At 46.6% G+C, this 19,752-nt stretch overlaps 1 protein-coding gene across 1 annotated transcript in view; it reads left to right on the top strand.

The window, feature by feature from the left end:
- LOC143419555 (rho guanine nucleotide exchange factor 2-like) overlaps nt 1-17,947 on the top strand; it is a 37,062-nt gene extending 19,115 nt beyond the window's left edge. The window contains exons 2-21 of the mRNA XM_076886801.1: nt 1,861-2,023; nt 5,167-5,234; nt 6,798-6,861; nt 6,951-7,083; nt 8,019-8,122; nt 8,216-8,353; nt 8,688-8,938; nt 9,724-9,849; nt 9,999-10,116; nt 10,196-10,444; nt 10,523-10,602; nt 10,700-10,872; nt 11,397-11,677; nt 13,826-13,903; nt 14,001-14,056; nt 14,678-14,719; nt 15,364-15,414; nt 15,523-15,816; nt 16,121-16,277; nt 16,364-17,947. Coding sequence (XP_076742916.1) covers nt 1,861-2,023; nt 5,167-5,234; nt 6,798-6,861; nt 6,951-7,083; nt 8,019-8,122; nt 8,216-8,353; nt 8,688-8,938; nt 9,724-9,849; nt 9,999-10,116; nt 10,196-10,444; nt 10,523-10,602; nt 10,700-10,872; nt 11,397-11,677; nt 13,826-13,903; nt 14,001-14,056; nt 14,678-14,719; nt 15,364-15,414; nt 15,523-15,816; nt 16,121-16,277; nt 16,364-16,398 — 2,661 coding nt within the window. The 3' untranslated portion in view covers nt 16,399-17,947. The remainder of the gene's footprint in view (nt 1-1,860; nt 2,024-5,166; nt 5,235-6,797; nt 6,862-6,950; nt 7,084-8,018; nt 8,123-8,215; nt 8,354-8,687; nt 8,939-9,723; nt 9,850-9,998; nt 10,117-10,195; nt 10,445-10,522; nt 10,603-10,699; nt 10,873-11,396; nt 11,678-13,825; nt 13,904-14,000; nt 14,057-14,677; nt 14,720-15,363; nt 15,415-15,522; nt 15,817-16,120; nt 16,278-16,363) is intronic.
- The last annotated feature ends 1,805 nt before the right edge of the window (nt 17,948-19,752 follow it).

Genomic DNA, 19,752 nt, shown 5'->3' with positions numbered 1-19,752 from the left:
ACTGAGTCTGTGTTCTCGTCGATGTCTTTAGCAGCCACGTGAAACATTTCCCAGTCTGCGTGATCAAAACAGTCCCGCAGCGCAGACTCCGATTGGTCCGACTAACTGTGCACCGCCCTTATGGTTGGAGCTTCCTGTTTCAGCTTCTGCCTGTAGACGGGCAGGAGCAGGATGGAGCGGTGATCTGATTGGCCGAATGGGGCGTGGGGGAGGGCTTTGTACGCATCCCGGGAAAGAGGTGCAGCAGTGGTGAAGTAGCCGGTCTCCACGAGTGTTGAAGTGGATGTGTTGGTGGCGTTTTGGTGAAACTTTCTTCAGGTTTCCTTTGTTAAAGTCCCCGTCTGTGATAAACGCTGCCTCTGGGTGTGCGGTTTCCTCGCTGCTGATCGCGCTGTACAGTTCCCTGAGTGCTCGGTCAGTGTCGGCTTGTGGGGGAATGTAAACAGCCGTAATAATCACTGCTGTAAATTCCCTCGGTAGCCAGAATGGCCGGCACTTAATCATCAGGTACTCCAGGTCCGGTGAGCAGAAGGATTTGACCGGGTGCACGTTCGCATAATCACACCAGCTGTTGTTGATCATGAAACACACACCACCGCCTCTGCTTTTCCCAGTAAGATCCTGTGACCTGTCCGCGCGGTGCACGGAGAACCCCGGTAGTTGTATTGCGGAGTCCGGTACCTTGTCCGATAGCCAGGTTTCTGTGAGGCAGATCACGCAGCAGTCCCGCATCTCTCGCTGGAATGAGATCCGTGCCCGAAGCTCGCACAGCTTGTTCTCCAGAGACTGCATATTAGCCAGTAATAAACTGGGTAACGGTGGTCTGTTAGTGCGCCGTCTCAGTCGAACCAGAACGCCAGATCTTCTCCCTCTGCGTCGGCGTTTGCGGCCTCCAGGGACAGAGAACAAAGGCGTCTCAGGTGAGATGAATGGGGGGTCTGCAAACGGAGCGTCCGTGTTGCAAAACTTGAACTCCGGAAAGTTATAAGAAAGACCGTCTTTTATGTCCAGTAAGGTTTGTCGGTCGTACACAAGGAGACACGTGCTAGTCGTGAAAAAATAAAGGAAAAGTAAAATTAAACACAAAAAACAGCTGTTGCTTGGGGGAGCTCGCGACGAGGCTGCAGCAAAACACCCTGCAGCTGTTTCACATTTTCTTGCAAAAGCTCGAGAGGTGGTTGTGTTTTGTGACGTGTCGGGTTTCAACCTGCAGCATCCAATAATCTAGACTCAATAATGATGTTCAGCTGCAGCTGTGTGAAGAGGAAAAGCAGAAGTGTTTCGTTGTTGGTGGATTTCACACCCATGTGTACTTCTGTGTTTGTGATGACATCATCCCCCCACCCCCCACGGTCCTCACACACTTCCCCTTCCTGCCCCTCCCAGGGCAGAAAGCAGAAAGCAGAAGTTCAGCTTTTGGGAACATGAAACATGTTTCTGATGAATCGTCACTTTTAGTGTTTTCAGTTTAAACTCTGCTCCCTCTGCTGTTACCGATGGATCGACTGATCAGGTCTGAGTCTGTGACTTTGGAGCAGTTTAGTGAAGATGTCTCTGAAACTTGACGGTGGTTTCGGTTACAGATGTGACTCATTTAAGCCTCACGCTGCCTTCACGTCTGTATTGATAGCTGATTAATCACTCTGGCTGACAACCGCGTGTGATTCCCACGCGTGGTGGGCCTCCAAGTATTTGATTGACTCATTTCAGAGTGGAGCCACTGATACTCAGCCCTGCACTCTGATTGGCTGGTGAAACAGTCTGTCTGCAGCCAATCAGAAGTCGTGGGTTTGAATCCGCTGGCTGTTCTCAGCAGGTGCTCCGGTCCCCTCATACAGCTCTGTCTCATCTGTTTCTCAGAATAAGGAGAAGGAGCGCCTGAAAGAGAGGGAGAAGGAAGCGAGAGAGAGGGAGGTGCGCTCCAGTAATGGCCACCTGTTTACCTCACTGACAGTGTCCTCCACCACCCTCTGCTCCTCCTGCAACAGGAGCATCACGGCCAAAGAGGCGCTCAGCTGCCCAGGTAAGCACACCTAGGGATGGGTATTGATAAGATTTTCACGATTCCGATTCCATTTTCGATTCTGTTTATCGATTCTTTTTAAAAAGGAGAACACTAAGGTCGATTAGCTCAGAACTTTGTTTTATATCTTCTCTTTGAACAAGATAGAAATGTAGGAGTAACATGGCCTTACAAACCCAGCAGTGAGATCTTAAGAGATCCAGCCTGCGGCTCTTCAATGGGGCGTCACAGGGTCCCCAGGAAAAAAACATTGTAAATGTAAAATAATAAAATAAATATTCTTCTGTAGCAATAACAAAGTATAACATAAATTATTCTGCAGCAATTACACAAGAATATCCAGTAATGTCCCTGCCTACAATTAAACACATTCACTTACTGAAAATCATCTGCTGTGGCAAACGGGTGCAAGCCTTTGACCACAAACTGAGTCCCTGCTCGGTGACATTCGTCTATCCTGCCTGAAAGGAGACGCTACCGGCAGACTGCAGCGAGAACTGGCAGCATCTGAGCCAGACTCTGTCTCTCATCATGGTCACTAAATGCACAGTAATGGCAGGTTTGTAATAAGGCAGATCGCGCTAACATAATATGTTAGTTGATTATTTACCTGCCGCATTAACGGGAGAGGACGTGCAAACGTTACCGCTGCTGCTGGGTTGAGATTCACGAGTCCGGAGCGGAATTAAAAACACGACGTTCATTTAAGGTCATCGCGTTTTTTGTGAGCAAATGCTTTTGCATATTCGTAGTGTTTCCTCCCTTCAATGAAATCTCTACTTTGCAAGTATTGCAAGTTGCCCTGTTGTCATCCGTTCTCGTAAAGTGTAACCAAACTTTTGAGCGTTTGAGCCGCCGTGTTTCCTGCCAGGTAAATGACGCTCCGCGACGTGGTGACGTCATTCGGGGCGACTGGAATCGATAAGAGAATCGTTTGCAAAAATGGCAAACGATTCCAAGGAACTGAAACAGTGGGAACCGGTTCTCAACAAGAACCGGGTTTTGATACCCATCCCTAAGCACATCTGTACAGAGGGAGGGTTTACAGTTCATTTACACACAGGAAACTTTATTTATACAGTCGATTTACAGATTGATCAAACTTGTGTGTGTGTGTGTGTGGGGGGGGGCTTGTCTGCTGTGTGTATGACAGACGGTGTGTTAATCCTCCTCACAATGAACAGATGTACCTCCGGATTAACACACACAGAGTCAGCTGAGATCAGTGTAACACAGTAAAATCTCCTTGTTGAACACAACAGATTGGTCATGTGACCACATGTAGACCTCAGGAGCGGGTGAAAGAAGACTCACCCCTCTTCCCGCCCCATCCCCCCAAGCCCCTCGCCCAGTGTGTATGTGTGTGTGTGTCAGCCTACACACCTTGTTGTCCTGCACTCTGATTGGCTGCTGCAGATGCACCCTGAGAAGTGGGTCAAGGGGACTATGTCTACGTGTGTGTGTGTGTGTGTGTGTGTGTGTGTACACAGACTTCAAGTCAAGTGGCTTTATTGTCATTCCAACCATGTACAGTGGTACAGTACACAGTGAAAGGAGAAAGCGTTCCTCCAAGACCACAGTGCTACAAATGACAGCCAATCAACACGAGACAACATAAAGTGAAATATGTCAAAACTGCAAAAAAACAAAACAACAACAGCGCAACACCAGACAGAACAGAACGATACAGACAGACAAATCTTTGGGTAGAGCAGGGGTGTCCAACTCCAGGCCTCGAGGGCCGATGTCCTGCAGATTTGGCTAAATTACCTCCTCAACACGTTTTAAAGTTCTCCAGAGGACTGGTAATGAACTGATCATTTGATTCAGGTGTGTTGACCCAGGGGGAGATCTAAAACCTGCAGGACACTGGCCCTCGAGGCCTGGAGTTGGACACCCCTGGTGTAGAGCAACTCGAAGACTGAAGAAAGTTTATAAAAAGAAACTTACACACCCAGAACACAGAGTATTTTTAACTGTGTGTGTGTTGTGGTTTACTGGCGACATCTTCTGTGGAAAAAGTGAGGTCAGCACAGTGAACAAATGTGTGTCTTTAGCATGTAAGTGGTCTCTTTCTTGCCTGGTTTCTGCAGGTTCCAGTACCACTGTGGTAGTTGGGTTTCTCTCTCTCGCTTCTCTTTTTTATTTATACAGCATCAAATCACAACAACAGTTGCCTGAGGTGCTTTATATTGTAAGGTAAACCCTACAATAATACAGAGAAAACCCAACAATCATATGACCCCCTGTAAGCAAGCGCTTGGGTGACAGTGGGAAGGAAAAAATTCCTTTTAACAGGAAAAAACCTCCAGCAGAACCAGGCTCAGGGAGGGGCGGGGCATCTGAATCTTAAAAAAGTTGTAGAGTTTCTGTTGGACTTCACAGAGTCCGGCAGCACAACAGATTCTGTTCTGTAAACTTCAGACTGTAAGAAGCTCGTTTACAGACTGTTTCCTGCTGGATTAATTGAAGGCTTTGCAGGGAGTTCCTGATAATAGTGCTGATAATAATAATCCAGCCTAGAAGTAATAAATGCATGAACTAGTTTTTCAGCGTCTGTTCATTGTTTCAAATTTCAGAGATATACATTTTCATTGTATACCAAAGAAAATGTATGCTATGTCTTCTAATGATGCTGCCTAAGGGAAGCATGTATAATGTAAACAGAATTGGTCCTAGCACTGAACCCTGTGGAACTCCATAATTAACCTCAGTGTGTGAAGAGGACTCTCCATTTACATGCACAAACTGGAGTCTATTAGATAGATATGATACAAACCACTGCAGCACAGTACCTGTAATACCTACAGCATGTTCTAATCGCTCTAATAGGATATTATGGTCGACAGTATCGAACGCTGCACTGAGGTCTAGCAGGACAAGCACAGAGATGAGTCCACTGTCAGAGGCCATAAGAAGATCATTTGTAACCTTCACTAAAGCTGTTTCTGTGCTGTGATGAGCTCTGAAACCTGACTGAAACTCTTCAAATAAACCTCTGCAGATGATCTGTTAGCTGTTTGACAACTACTCTTTCAAGGATGTTTGATATAAAGGAAGGTTGGAGATTGGCCTATAATTAGCTAAGACAGCTGGGTCACCCCATTTACACCCGTGTCTCTCTTTACCTGTGTGTCTCATAGCATGTAATGTCACCATCCACAATCGCTGCAGAGACAGTCTGGCGAGCTGTGCTAAGATGAAGCAGAAGGTAAGAGCAGTCTCTCTCTCTTCTTACCTGTCTGTCTGCACACACCTGTCCCAGTCCTGGTAGGCTACAGTCACACTGGGGAAAACAATGGTTCGCTCTTGGTTTACATCTTACATCAGAAAGCTTTGCTATCAGGGTCTTTCTAAAAAAAAGGTTACATTAACTTCAATTCAATTCAATGTTATTTACACAGCGCCAAACCACAATAGTCACCTCAAGGTGCTTTATATTGTAACGTAGACCCCACAATAATACATACAGAGAAAAGCCCAACAATCATATGACCCCCTATGAGCAGCACTTTGGCGACAGTGGGAAGGAAAAACTCCCTTTTAACAGGAAGAAATCTCCAGCAGAACCAGGCTCAGGGAGGGGCGGAGCCATCTGCTGCGACCGGTTTGGGTGAGAGAAGGAAGACAGGATAAAGACACGCTGTGGGAGAGAGACAGAGATCAACACATACATGTTAATCTCTGCGGCTTTGCAGCGGATGGTGCAGCCGCTGTGATAGGTGTCACACCACTGAGTGAAAAAAATCAGCCCTAACCTGACCGTCATTCAGTGCACCGTTCACAGTTAGAACAATGATGTGGTAAAACATATTACTTTCACATATTTATTAACTCTGAAAATCTGAAAGTCTACTGTTGAATTCAGTGAATGGAGCAAGATGCCTCCGTTCTTGCACAGAGGAAAGATGTGTGGGGAAAAAAGGGAATTGATGCACTGCAGTAAAAATAAATGGCATCAAAGCATACTTTTTTCTTTGGGACATCCTGTAGTGGAATATTTACTAATTCTTTCTTTAAGCTGACAGCATTTTGTGCTGTTGCATATAATGAAGTTGTGTGACAGCTGGTGAAAAATAGCACAGATGAGGCATTCACCTGCACTGAGGATAGTAAAAGAAAGAAAATGAATGATGCTCTGTGTGCACACTACTGAGAAATGTTGTGTAATTTTTATTGTGCACTGATCTTTGTGTAGAAGTTTGACTAAAACACTGAACTGATCGCTGGAAAAAGGAAAACAGGATATTTCCATGTGTGCGTCCTGTCTCAGGATTCTCCTTGCTCAGTTCAAGTCGTCTCTTTGAGTAAGCTTGCAATATTATTGTGGAGTAGGAATATGTGGGGCTTGACTCTGAGCGCGCCAGGAGTGAGTAAAGATCAACAGAGCCAAAGGCTCAGGGCTCCGCCCCCTCATTCTAACTGTTAAGCAGCTAATCAAGTTAGCTTGGAGAAGCTGAGGGAGCTCAAAGTAGTTTCTCACAGGAAGAAAGCAAGAATGAGTCAGCAGGGGTTGGTCGGCCGTGTTAGAACGAGGGGGTGGAGCCCTGAGCACGGCTCGCCAGGTCTGTCATGGACAGACATGGTGTCATTGGAGATTCTGTAGTTGGTCACACCAAGGCGATTCCCATAGTGAAACACAGAGCGAAGTTATAAAAAGAACTGCCACAAACGTCGGTGACTTGGGTTTTTGGAGCAGCTGTGTTGCTCATGAACGCAGGCTTTCTCTCTCTTTTTGGTCGCTCCAAGGTTGACCTGTGTTTCTCTCTGACAGCAACAGAAGCTGGCGTTAGCGAGAAATAGTTCAGCTCTGCAGAACGTCGCCATGAGAAGCAAAAGTGAGTCCTGTCACCTAAAAACATCTCCTTTTCCTCTTCTTTTGCTGTTGTTTGTCACAATGATGACTTTTTCTTCTTCTCTGCTTCAGCGCCTATGATGAAGGAGCGACCGAGCTCAGCCATCTATCCTTCTGACAGCCTTCGTCAGTCGCTGCTCGGCTCCAGACGCGTTCGATCTGGCCTCTCGCTCGCCAAAAGTGTCTCCACAAATAACATCGCAGGGTGAGGCTGAGCACGGAGCTAATTGGCTGCTGGCTGTTGTGGTTGAGCAGGAGCATCAGAAACAGGAAAAGCAAATGTACAGACTAAATTGATTATGGGTGTTCCTAATAAACTGACCACTTTGTGTGGAAAGACTGGAAATCGGAAACATTCAGCTGAGCTAAAATATAAACCTCCAGGTCACAGACGAGGCTCCGGTTTGCTCGGCTCCGACATCGCCATCTTGTGGTTCTTGTGGTTGCAGGAAGCAGCTGCTGGGAGGGTTAGAGATATGGCCGCAGAGCGAAAGAAGTAAAATTCATTATATGCAAGAATAAATTCACGCAGAGTTCATTAAGAATAAAACATAAAAAAAGTAATCCAGATGCTGACATCATCAAACCGCCACCCATCACAAAGTGAGGTCTTGATGCGTGCTCAGTCATCCAGGTGAGTAAATCCCATAAAGTCGATTCTGTTCATCTGGATGTTTTCAGTGGGAGAAACGTTTCGTCACTCATCCAGGTGACTTCTTCAGTCTCAGCTGACTGCAGGTTTCCAGCCTCATAAACAGGACATTTGCTCAGTGACTGAAACCAGCCCACAGAAACGTTTCTCCCGCTGAAAACGTCCAGATGAACAGAATCAATTTGTGGGGAAGGTGAAGCAAGCTTTTAAATCGCATCCAGTGAAACTAGTTCAGTGTTCTGTGGGGCAAAAGTAAAACACTGAAGCTCTCTATCTTTAAACTAATGTACTCTACTGTACTCGATTACTGTAATCGAGTATTGCAGCTTCAGTGACTTGAAAAAGTTTTCGATATGACGAGCTTCAACACACTCAGACATTCAGACATTTATTAATTGCCACGGCAGTCAACAGTTGACATGCTCACCTGCTTCTCTGCATCTTCACACCATCAGAGCATCATAAGTCACCTTTCTGTCTGTCCTCAGTGTGACCGAGGACTCTGCAGGTCTCAAGAGGATCCTGTCTCAGTCCACAGAGTCTCTGAACTTCAGGAGCAGGACTCTGTCCATGGAGTCTCTTACTGATGACGGTCTGTTAGTCACTTTTATTGATTACTATCAGATCTTAATTCTGTGAGCAGGTGGCGCTGTAACCTGATGGGATTCATTCTTTCTGTGTGCAGCTGAGTGGAGCCCTCTGCTGGACGAGCTGCAGAAGGAGGGCAGCTGCGTGCAGGTCGACAGCTGGAGCCTCGCTGTGGAGCCCAACTTCCTGCAAACACTTCACAAAGACCTGATCAAGCAGCAGGACGTCATCTACGGTACAGCAACAGTCACCAAACACACACACACAACATGTGGACTCGTTACACCTGCGGGAGATTTAAACTTGGAGCTCATACAGCTTCCAGATGTGTGGGAATTTTTGCCCATTTGTTCAGGAGAGCTTTTGTCAGGTCTGGCACTTGGCGTCTCTGTTTTAGTTCCTCCCAAAGGTGTTTGACGTGTCAGTGCTCTGTGTGGGCGGGGTCGGGTTTTCCTACAGTCCCAACGAAGTAGCCAATTCTAAAACCTTAACTAAAGCGTGGTCTACAGCTGTGCGTGTGCTCGCCACAGCTGGAGAAGAAACGTGACCGAGCTCTCTCTTTGCCTCAGAGCTGATCCAGACCGAGTTTCACCACGTCCGCACGCTGAGGATCATGGAGGGCGTGTACCGGCGGGGGATGCTGGAGGAGGTGATGCTGGAGGCGGGGGTGGTCCACACCATCTTCCCGTGTCTGGACCAACTGCTGGAGCTTCACTCCCACTTCCTGTCAGAGCTGTTGAACAGGAGGAAGGCGGGTCTGGTGGAGGGCAGCTCCACCAACTTCACGGTGCGCAAGCTGGGAGACCTGCTGGTCCGACAGGTACGACGACTCCACCTCTTGCACCCGCACCTTGCTGCTAACAGGGCTTCTAAGGCTACGTTCCCACTGCAGGCGAAAGCGCATCAAATCCACCATATCCGATCATGGTATGGCAGTTTGAACAGCACAAATCCGACATTTTCAAATGCGACCTTTTGTATGTGGTACTGAATCCGATACATATCTGATGTTTTAGAAAGTGACTGCTGTTTGATGGTCATGTCGCATTAAATTAGTCTTTTACGTCACTGACAAAAGACAGATCCCAATTATCAGCGCTGGAGAAGACAAACGACTCCGTGTCCATATATACATCTGCACGGAGGTAGCAGCCACTGCTCCAAACAAGGCCATTGTTAAAGCACGGGCTCTCTGTTTTCTCAGTGTCCTTCTTTCTCTAATTAATTTGTCAAAATTCTGTCGGTTACAACTGTGCAGAAATTGGTAGACTGCTGCAACAACACCTACCGTGAACAGAGCGCATTGTGTGTGACGTCTTCTTTTGCACATGCAGGCCGCTTTGAGACGTTCACACTAGAGCACGTTTGCTGTCACATTTTATTTGTAGTGTGAACAAAAAACAGACAAAAAAATGGATGGATTTATTTAATAAAACCCGAGGCTTGTTTGCCCGGAACTGAACGTCACGTTTGTCAACATAAACCAACCACTTGGCACTGATTTTAAAATGGCATTCACCAGACGGTCGCTACAAAGACACGCCAAAGACCTGAGTTTATCCACCGAACCTACACGTGTGTGTGTGTGTGTGTGTGTGTGTGCAGTTCTCAGGGCAGACTGCTGATGACTGGAAGAAAGTTTATTCAGAGTTCTGCAGTCGACATCCGAAAGCTGTGAAACTCTACAAGGAAGTTTTGGCTCGCGACCGGAGACTGCAGCAGTTCATCAGGGTGAGGCGCTCACCTGTGGCTTCAGGCTGATCCTGGAACCGTCATGGTCATTGTGTTTTGATTTACGCTGCTGCAAGCTGGTTCGGCCCGGGGCCGGCTGGTGTTTCTGATGCTGACTTCCTGTCTCCATCCTTTCCCACAATGCTCAGCGTGTGACTCGCGGTCCTCTGCTGCGGCGTCACGGCGTCCAGGAGTGCATCCTGTTGGTGACGCAGCGGATCACAAAGTACCCCGTCCTCATCCAGCGAATCCTGGACAACACTAAAGGTAATCTGTGACTTTTGACCTTTAGGATTCTCTGATGACCTTTGACTTATGACTGTGATGAATCCATAACCTCCTGCAGGCTGCGAAGAGGAGGCACAGGCTCTGAGCCGCGCACTGGGCCTCCTGAAGGAGCTGATCAGCTCTGTGGACAAAGAGGTCCTGGAGCTTGACCGGAGCAGGAGGCTGCAGGAGATCCATGCCCGCCTGGACCCGCGTGCCCAGGCAGAGGTCCGGGGAGGAGGTGTGTTCAGAGGTGGAGAGCTGCTGAGGAGGAGGCTCCTGCACGAGGGGACACTCCTCTGCAAGGTCCAGGGTACCAGGATGAAAGGTAGTGGGCTTTATCACCTGCTGTGGTGCAACATGCGTGTGGGCAGAGCTTGCAAGTCACGACTGTGTTTGTCTCCAGATGTGCAGGTGCTGCTGATGTCAGACATCTTGGTTTTCCTCCAGGAGAAAGACCAGAAGTTCACCTTTGTTGTGTCACTGGTGAGTCATGCCTGATAACATTCGAAAGCCCCCTGACCTTCTTCAGCTCTGTTCAAGGTTTCCTGTTTGCTCACCTGTCTGCTCACCTGCGTTTCAGGACAAGTCTCCAGTGGTCTCATTGACTAATCTGATTGTCAGAGACATAGCCAATCAGGAGAGAGGGATGTACCTGATCAGTGACTCCACCCCCCCGGAGATGTATGAGCTGCACGCCTCATCGAAAGAAGACAGGAAGACTTGGATGAGCCGCATCCAGCAGGCCGCCACCAGGTGAGCAAGACACACGTGTGTGTCCTGAGGAAACGAAGTGCTCTGGCTGTGCGTCATTTCCTACCCCGATGACGACAGTTATCACAATACAGAGCGCCTGTAAATTCAGTGAATATAATACAGTCATATTCCTGCAGTCGAGTGTCTCGACCAGTGCACGGCATCGTGTATTTGTGGGAGTTTTGATGTCCGGTTTTCTCTTTAGTATATGACGTGCTGCAGGAATCAGAATCACAACTATCAAATGAAATGATGTATTTAAGAGCAACAGGCTGAACCAGTTAAATAATACAAACATAAGAAATCGCTCTAATACTCACAAACGGCTCAATTATAAATATCCATAATATTACAGAGGCCAAATATATATAATTGATATTTAACCTGTGAAACTGGTATTTGTATTTGTTACCTTCTGCGCCTCTACTTAGTTTTGGTGACCTTAGTTACTGTGGTAACTACTGCAAACTGTAGTTACTGTAGTTACTGTGTACTTTAGTTACTGATGTATTTTTTTTCTGCAGCTGTCCGTGCAGAGACGACTTTCCTCTCATTGAGACAGAAGACAAAGCGTTGCTGCGCAGACTCAGAGCTGACATCCAGCAGAAGGACAGGGAGGTGCTGGAGCTCTTACAGGAGCGCGTCACTCTGTTTTCTGATCTGGTGGAGGCGTCTGGAAGAGGAAAGGCAGAAGAAGAAGGAGACATGGAGGTCAGGATCTCCTCCTCCTGCAGGAACCTTTTTAGAGCTGACACTCCTCAGGCACCTCAGGCCGAGCCACTCCTCCTCGCTGCCATCGGTGAAGGTGAGGAGGTGCTAATGCTTCTTAGGTCCAGAACGATGGACTAAGACTTTAACAGATCATGTGACCTTTGGTGGAGATTAGGGTGTAACGCGGTAAAGGACCAGGGCGCCTAACTGCAGCTTCATAGATAATGAGCTAATCAGGCTACGGAGCCTGAGTGTGTGAATAAAACACAGGAAACAGAAATAGAGCTCAAAAGTATACAGAAAATAAATATATGCATATATATCACGAACAGAAATAATGGTAATAACACAAAACAGCTTATTAGGTCCCAAAAGGAGGTGGGACGAGGTTTAGTCCAGTGTGAGATCAGTTTTGTTCCATTGACCTGTGATAGGACAGCACGGTGGCACGGTGGTCAGCACTGTTGCCGCACAGCAAGAAGGTCCTGAGTTCAATTCCCCCATCAGGCCGGTTCCTTCTGTGTTGAGTTTGCATGTTCTCCCCGTGTTTGCGTGGGTTCCCTCCGGGTACTCCGGCTTCCGTCCAAAGACGTGCAGTTAGTGGGGATAGGTCAATTGGTTAATCTAAATTGCCCATAGGCATCAATGATGTTGAGTTGCATTTTTCCTCATCCTGAAAAATGCCACAACCATGACCCCTACTAAATCTATTTCTAAACTATACAAAGCTCTCTCTAGTGCCAGCAAGGATAACACTTTATACACTAAGGATAAATGGGAAAGGGAATCAGGAATTGGTATTTCTGTGGGGGAGTGGGAAAATGTTTGGTACTGCCAGTGGTCCACGTCCAGTTCTATGAGCTGGAAGGAGCATGGCTGGAAGAATATTATTAGGTGCTTCAAGACTCCATATCAGGAGAGATACAAAGGGGCTCGACTGTTGCTAACCATTTTCATGTTTTTTGGGACTGTCCCAAGTTAAAAAACTGTTGGATAGGTGTTCAGGTCTCCTTAAGTGCAGTCTTTAACGTTCAAATACCTTTAGATTTCAAGGTTTTATACATGAGTTTGGTCCCCTTTCTGGAACGTAGGAGTGAGATTAAGTTGGTGCAATTCCTCTTGGTGGCGAGTAAAAAAACAATTACTAGAAGATGGTTCAGCCCAGCCCAGCCTACCCTGGATGACTGGTTTGGGATCATTTTAGAGATATTTAGGATGGAAAAACTTACATATCTGTTAAGAAAGCAAAAAGCCAAATTCTACCACATTTGGAGCAATTGGATCCAATTCATCACCCCCACGAGGGCTGACTTCACTTGATCTCACTATTACTTGGTTGGTTTTTGTTTTATTTATTTATTTATTTATTACATTTACTTCTATTACTATTGCTTGTTTATTTACTTATTTGTTCACCATGATTGCAGCATGGGCACCCCCCCAGTTTGTGTTTATAGTTCCATGTAATGTGTTCTATATATCTCCTTCGGGAGAGCATGCGAGCAACTCTCCTAGTAATAGCTAGTTAACCTCCACCGCTTAATATGCACCCGCTGATCACTTCATCATTTGCTCTCCTGGACTTAATCTAAAACCTGGAAGGACTTTGTTCCCATGTTATTCATATACTGCTGTGCAGATGGTTTTTCTTCTCCAATCCAAATCCAAATATAATTAAAAAATAAATTGCCCATAGGTCTGAATGTGGGAGTGAATGTGAGAGCAAATGGTTGTCTGTCCCTGTGTGTCGGCCCTGCGACAGACTGGCGACCTGTCCAGGGTCTACCCCGCCTCTCGCCCTAAAACAGCTGGGATAGGCTCCAGTGCCCCCCTCGACCCTGTAAAGGATAAACGGAAGCGAATGGATGGATGGATGACCTGTGTGTATCAACAGTTCAATTTAGTCCATAGGAGCAGGGGACATGCAGCTGATTGACCCGGAACTTATACAGGGTTCATTCCCGCCACAATAAAGGGATTTGCGGAAGTGGGGTCAGATGTTGCCGTGGTTACATGGATGTAGCTCACCTGGTTCGATGTTTAAAATTGATATTTATGGGATGAAGCCATCACACCTCAGGTCTTTGTGCCACACATAAACATCTGGGAACAAAGAAGAACTGAGCATTAAAGGAAACGTTCTCCGAGACAGCCTCCACCCCGAGCAGCTTCCAGCGCTAACAGAGACTCGGTCCAGGCTGCCGGTTGCTCACCATCAGGCTCACCATATTTTCTGTTTCAGTCGACAGACTGACGGAGCTGCTGTCAGATGCCAGCATCCAGAAATCTTCCATAACCAACGGCAACCAGGAGATCAGCGGTGAGTCACCTGTCGCCTGTTTGTGCTCCGCCCCTTCGTGTCGTGATGCAGAAATCATCTTTCTGTTGCTGTTTGATAACCTGTCTCTTTCTCTCAGATGGTGACTCTGGTTCTCTGAACGGCTCTTTTGACTTGAACGACAAGTCCTCAAAGGTAACGCTCACCTTTCACCTTCTGCTCAGGTGTGTGTCTTAAAGAAGTGAAACTTTCAACCCTTCATTTTTCTTCTGACAGCTAAAATGTTTGAATGCTCAGAGGTTCCATGGAAGTTATTTACAGTCTTTAACCAATCAGTGAGCAATTGGTCATATGATCCCAATGTCACAGCAGGGTTTTGGTGGATTTTGTTTCCATGGAAACTGGAGCAGAAATGAAGATACAGGTGACAGTAAAAAACAAGTAAATGTTGAAGAATGTTTTTCTGAGGGGCTCGTTTACGTCTCACTGCACAGACGAGCGGGTGGAGCTACTTCTTCACTTACATGGTCGACGTTCCGCAACATTTCCCTTATTTATAACATCATCGTATGCAGCTGGTACAACAGAGGCTCCACCTGATTGGTCCGCAAGTTTCAGGTGGTTCGTGAAGCTGAACCTGCATCTGCACGATGCAAACCTTCAGTTGTGTTTAAATGTTTGTCTGCTGAACCACAGTTCTTCAAATAAATCCTCTTTATATAAACTGTATGTTTTCATATGTCTGAGTGAACCTTCAGAATAAGAGAAGGTCAGCTTGTCTCCACGTCTCTCAGTTTCAGCTCTTTTCTCTTTCAGGATGGAAATGGTAACCAGCTGCAGGAGCGAACCCTGAACGAGGTAACACCTACTTCCTCTTTTCTGAGTAACCTCTTGATACCAAGAAGTCAAAGACCTAAGCCCCTTCTCCATCAGTACCTACTCGGATCGCCTTGCCACAGTTCGCCGGTTTTCGGGGTTGGCACCACATACTGCAATAGTACCTGCTCGGCCCAGGTTCCAAGGGACCCGGGCAGGTACTAAAATGTGATGTCAGTTTGCGTGACACCGATTGGCTGGTCAGTGGCGTCATTCAAAGAGTCACGAAAGCAACTCGTTCACGAAAATCAAAACAGACATTTTTGAAACCCGACAACGAGGAAAAAGGCTGCAAAAACCGACACAAGGTGCACGAGTCTGACGAAAAGCCACAGACCCAGCAGCAGCTATACTGCTGGCTCCACGTCCACCTTTGTTGTAGTCGTCGCATATTAATCACGGGACACTCGGACATGTCGGTATGATGACGAACACGCACATTAGGTGTAACTGGACTGTAATAAAAGCAAGTCGATCTGAGTAGGTGCCAAAAGGGCTTAGATTCGCTTTGAAGATCGACATGTTTCTGTCTGTGTTGGGATGCAGCTCATGCACCGTTTCATACATTTTGATGTACAAAGTTTCTGCCTGTGCAGTTCTAACATCTTCAGCTGTCCTCTCTGCAGGACGTCCATCAGCGCTTGATCGGTCTGAGCACACAGCTTCACGCCCTGCAGGTCTGAAACTTATTTCTAGTATTGTTTGTTTATACATCCTGCAATTAACCCAAATAAATGTATAAATAGTGATTCATTTATTCAGTATTTATGTTATCAATGTTGCAGGCTGCTGTGATTCGTCAGGACTCAATGCTAGCGCTGTTGGTCAGTGCAGGCTCCACCCCCTCCACCACCCCTGGCTCTGCCCCTGGCCCCCGCCTCAGCCGGTCACTGTCACGTGACACAGGGTTGGAAGCCAGCGGGGAGGCGGTGCTGCTGCGGCGGCAGGTGGAGCTGCTACAGGAGGAAGTGACACGCCTCCGTCTGCGAGAGGAGGACCAAAACTGGGAGGGAGTGGAGCCAGGCACCAGAAGGAGGAGCAAAAATGGAGAGAAGAGTGATGTTATGAAAGGAGAACAGGTGAGTTGGGTTCACTTGTTCACCTACTGGGCAGGGATAGCTCAGTAGGTAGAGTGGTGGCCCCATGATCGAAAGGTCGGGGGTTCAACTCCGCTGAACGGCTACCCTGAGGTACCCCTGAGCAAGGTACCGTCCCTACACACTGCTCCCCGGGCGCTGCATTGGTGGCTGCCCACTGCTTCACTGGGTGAATGGGTTAAATGCAGAGGAACTATTTCCCTATGGGGACTAACACGCACACATTACATTACTAAAGCGCGATAAGTCGACAAAACTGAAATAAATCAGAGTTGTCTGTTGGCAGGTTAACAAGAGACGTAGCAGTCGGGAACTGGAGCTTCGCCCCCTCGCCCCACTAGCCACCGAGGATCCAGTCGACCAATTAGATGGCGTCCAAGAAGGAAATGAAGAGGAAGAGGAGGAAGTGATGAAGATCTCTCCTCGCTCTGACAGCCCCAGAGGTTAGTACCACTGATCAACAATCAATATGGAAAGCCCATGGCATTATGATGGTCTCCATGGTAACCTATTACCTCTGACCCCTCAGACCTGCAGGACATCCCAGAGGAGAGCGAGAGTTAACGCCCCACCTACAGCTCAGGGACCTCTGCTGTTGTCACTGCGATGCCACAGACACACATCGGACTCTTATTGTTAAAGGCCCTGGATATAATGCCATTGCCTGTTTTACAGTTTTTAGACCAAATCAGACTTTTGTTCTTGGAACATTTTCTAAAACTTGGAGCCAAAAGGGTAAGGGCGAGGTTAAATTGGCAACTTATTTTCCGCTTCAAACAAACTGGGTCATGTGATTAGATCACTGGTTTGATCTGTGCCCTTGATGTTTTTTGTTTCTTTGTTTCTTTGTTGTTTGTAAATGGGACCAGAGCATGCGTATCTGGAGCTGGACCTGGATCTGGATCTGGTCTGATCCAGATATTTTTCACAGTTTGTTTTAAGCAGACAGATTTTTATTTATTCTTTGAATCTGAGACACACCACACTACATTACCCAGAATGCCTTTGGACCAGCAGCCATCTCATATTTAAAGTTTTGATTTTAATGGTGTCTGATTTACAGAAACCATTACCAGTATGTAAGCATTGAAAGGACTGGGATTATGGGGAGGGATTGGAGGTTGGTGTGGTCAGATGTGGGTTTTGGGGGTCGGGACTCACGTAGTGCTGGATTGTAGGTCAGGTGTGTTTTTAAGGAGCACAGAGCTCCTTCTATTAGCATGTTAGCATGGCTGTGTCTCTTATACTTGTGTAGGACATTGGTTGAATTGACCAATCAGCTTGTTTCTTTTGATGCATGGAGGTGATGATGTCAGCTCCTCGTGTCGTCCGGTGATGATGATGATGGAACAGTGTTTGACATAGAAAATTGTTCATTTACAAAAAAGAACAACAGACGCCGGTGATGATGTAATCATGCGATCATATTGGGGTGGACTACAGCAAGTTTAACAAGTCTGCGATCAGTCAAAGAGGCCACGCCCCTAATAATGCAAACTCTAATCAGTTCAGACAGGAGAGTGTTATCTATAGAGACCAGTTTGTGAATCAGGCTGTAAGCATGTTTATTTTAACATGTAAGGGTTTTGGGACTGACTCGCTGCTGCCTCTGCTGGACAGTAGAGGAACTGTAGTTTGGCGCTGATAAAGCAGAAAGCGTTACCGAAGAATGCGGGTATCCTCTGTCCTGATCATGTGTGATTGATCATCTCTGATCAGGTGTTTTATGGACAGTAGTCCCACCCCCTGTGAGTTCACATGATGTTCTATAGGTTTTGGAAACACAAAAAAATGAATTTGTAACATCAGGACCTGAATGTGATTTTGAAGTTTTTGAATAACTGATTGTGTTCAGGTTTAACGCTGGGAAGTTTCTACAGTGTGATTCATCACTGTTTTGATATGTTTTTTTTATCTGAAGCTTTGGGATCCAAAACATTTCTGTTTATGCAAAAAAGCTCGCCAGGATGCACGCCTCACATCCAGATGTGCCGCTGTAACATTTCTTTTGAGTGTATTTTAACTGTAGTAACAATGGACTGAAGTAATTGTATTGATCTCTGATGAGTGTAGGTGATTCCTGCTGTACTCTTTATAAATCTAATCAGCTGCTCTTCGAGTATTTGTCTTTACTTTTAGCTTCAGATGAAACATGACTTTCAGATTTTGATTACTGATGCAGAAATGAATGAATTGATAAACTAAGCACACAGTGACACAAACTTCATTTGGAAAATTTATTTCCTGAAACTAAAAATAAACAAAGATGGCTGACATTCAATTCAATTCAGTTTTATTTATATAGTGTCAAATTACAACAACAGTCGCCTCAAGTGTCACGGGTGCAGGAGAAAGAGGACCCCAAAATGCGGCGCTCTGGCCAAAAAGTGTGCGTTTCCAAAGGTAGTGCCAAAAAACAGTGAAAGGTGCTAATCCAAAGGTGCTCCTCCTTAATCCCCAAGTGCAGCTTCGTCCGTGCGATTCCGTGTCTGAATGGTGCTTCCTGATTCTCCTCTCCGTGCCAATCTCCTGGGAGAGGTTGAAACCAAACACACAATCAGCGGGCTTCAAAACCAACAATCCACTTTCACCTAAAGTAACTAACGCTACCGGCTTGGAGTAAGCATTTGACGTTGACTGTCATCGTGCATCTTCCTTAAAGATGGAGGCTTAGTCCATCATGGGCGATCGTGGCTCAAAGAGTTGGCAGTTCGTCTTGTAACCGGAAGGTTGCCGGTTCGAGCCCCGGCTCGGACAGTCTCGGTCGTTGTGTCCTTGGGCAAGACACTTCACCTACCGCCTACTGGTGATGGCCAGAGGGGCCGATGGCGCGATATGGCAGCCTCGCTTCTGTCAGTCTGCCCCAGGGCAGCTGTGGCTACAACTGTAGCTTGCCTAAGAAAGCTCTCTGCAAAGCCAGAACATCTTACTATTCATCACTGATTGAAGAAAATAAGAACAACCCCAGGTTTCTCTTCAGCTCTGTAGCCAGGCTGACAAACAGTCAGAGCTCTGTTGAGCCAACCATCCCTTTAACGTTAACTAGTAATGACTTCATGAACTTCTTCACAAATAAAATTTTTATCATTAGAGAAAAAATTACCAATAATCATCCCACAGATGTAATATTATCTACAGCTACTCTTAGTACCATTGATGTTAAGTTAGACTCTTTTCCTCCAATTGATCTTTCTGAGTTAACTTCAATAATTACTTCCTCCAAACCATCAACGTGTCTTTTAGACCCCATTCCTACAAAACTGCTCAAAGAAGTCCTGCCATTAATTAATGCTTCAATCTTAAATATGATCAACCTGTCTCTAATAATCGGCTATGTACCACAGGCCTTCAAGCTGGCTGTAGTTAAACCTTTACTCAAAAAGCATCTCTAGACCCAGCAGTCTCAGCTAATTATAGGCCAATGGTAAATGGCCTGTATTTATATAGTGCTTTTCTAGTCCCTAAGGACCCCAAAGCGCTTTACATATCCAGTCATCCACCCATTCACACACACACTGGTGATGGCAGCTACATTGTAGCCACAGCCACCCTGGGGCGCACTGACAGAGGCGAGGCTGCCGGACACTGGCGCCACCGGGCCCTCTGACCACCACCAGTAGGCGGTAGGTGAAGTGTCTTGCCCAAGGACACAACGACCGAGACTGTCCAAGCCGGGGCTCGAACTGGCAACCTTCCGATTACAAGATGAACTGCCAACTCTTGAGCCACGATCTCCAACCTTCCTTTCATATCAAACATCCTTGAAAGAGTAGTTGTCAAACAGCTAACTGATCATCTGCAGAGGAATGGCTTATTTGAAGCAATTAGAACATGCTGTAGGTATTACAGGTACTGTGCTGCAGTGGTTTGTATCATATCTATCTAATAGACTCCAGTTTGTGCATGTAAATGGAGAGT

Source organism: Maylandia zebra, linkage group LG1, assembly GCF_041146795.1.
Source record: "Maylandia zebra isolate NMK-2024a linkage group LG1, Mzebra_GT3a, whole genome shotgun sequence".
In the NCBI taxonomy this organism is placed as follows: domain Eukaryota; kingdom Metazoa; phylum Chordata; class Actinopteri; order Cichliformes; family Cichlidae; genus Maylandia; species Maylandia zebra.
The sequence above is the reverse complement of the archived record's forward strand: the minus strand, read 5'-3'. Positions and strand labels throughout refer to the sequence as shown.